Here is a 1,352-nt window from a genome sequence, read left to right on the forward strand (position 1 = left end):
CTTTTCGTATTAGTTTGGGTGATAGGCTTACTTGTCAAGGTACGCTGCGACAAGTGCCATCATATCCCTCATTTTTGGATCGTGACAGTGTCCAACTAAAATAAGACGGTGGAAGCATGATTTTAAATTAAAGTATATTAAATTTATTAAAATATTTTTAATTTTGTAGATAACATGACTTGACACGAAGTCTTAGAAAATAAATATCCTTATGACCTTTAATTAAAATATATTAAATGTCAAATATCTTTGTTTATATAGGTGTGGGTTTAACGTGACCTAACACAAAACTAAATTAAAGTACATTAAATTTATTAAAATTTCTTCAATTATTAAAATATTTTTAATTTTGTGAATTAAATCTGATTTGACCTAGAATTTTAGAAAATAAAAAAAATTATAATTTTAAATTAAAGTATGTTAAAATTATTAATTTTCTTTAATTATTAAAATACTTTTAATTTTGTTGGTCATATGTGTCAAATGAAAAATAGTTGAAACAAGTTGAAACAGCGACGGCGAGTATATATAGCCTCACAAAGACTCATGGAAGAGACTCTACAGGGAAAAAGAAAATCTTAGAGAGAGAATGGCCTACTCAAGCATTTCATCGAACACCGACAACTCCGCCCGCGACATCTATGAGTTCTATTTAATTGATGAAGCTGTTGAGGATCATCAACCTTCTAAAGACGTCATCACCGAAGACAATGAGGATGAGCCGATGCCTCTGGTGGTTAGAGAAGAAGAAGAATCTGAAGAGGAGAAGTGAACAGTCGGAGGAGATTCCGATGAAAGAAGGAAGTTTCGATGGCAATGGAGACTCTGAAGGTTTTTTGGAAATTAAACCTACTCAGTAGAATAAAGATTCTGAAGACGCAGATGATATCGAGAATGAAGATAAGGAGGAGCAGCTGTCTCTGATGGCCGGAGAAGAAGAGATGAATGAAGTCCTTCATCAATCGAAATAACCTCAGACTCTTCATTCATCTCTTCTTCTCTGACCATCAAAGACAGCGACTCCTCCTCATCCTTATCCTCATCACCACTGTCATCAGCGTCGTTAGAATCTTTATGCAGCTCTGCAGGTTCAACTTCAAAAACTCCTTCAAAATCTCCATCGTCATCGAACCTTTCTTCCTCCATCGGAATCTCCTCAAACTCTTCATTATTCTCTTCAGATTCATCTTCTTCTCCGATCACCAGAGGCATCGGCTCTTCCTCACCGTCGACAGCGATGGTGTCTTCAGAAGTTGATGATCCTAAACAGATTCTCCAACTAAATCGAACTCACGAATGTCGTCAGCCGAGTTTTCGGTGTTCGATGAAACACTTGAGTAGGCCATTCTCTC

The 1,352-nt window shown here is 36.2% G+C and overlaps 1 protein-coding gene across 1 annotated transcript; it reads right to left on the bottom strand.

Annotated features, from left to right (window-relative positions):
• Nucleotides 1–849: 849 nt before the first annotated feature.
• On the bottom strand, nt 850–1,262 carry LOC124891425 (protein SDA1 homolog; the record flags this gene model as incomplete). The annotated part of the gene is made up of 1 exon (XM_047403165.1): nt 850–1,262. A coding segment is annotated over one exon (413 nt), but the record flags the coding sequence as incomplete, so codon positions are not given.
• Between the last annotated feature and the right edge of the window lie 90 nt (nt 1,263–1,352).

Source organism: Capsicum annuum, unplaced genomic scaffold (assembly GCF_002878395.1).
Source record: "Capsicum annuum cultivar UCD-10X-F1 unplaced genomic scaffold, UCD10Xv1.1 ctg35194, whole genome shotgun sequence".
Lineage (NCBI taxonomy): Eukaryota > Viridiplantae > Streptophyta > Magnoliopsida > Solanales > Solanaceae > Capsicum > Capsicum annuum.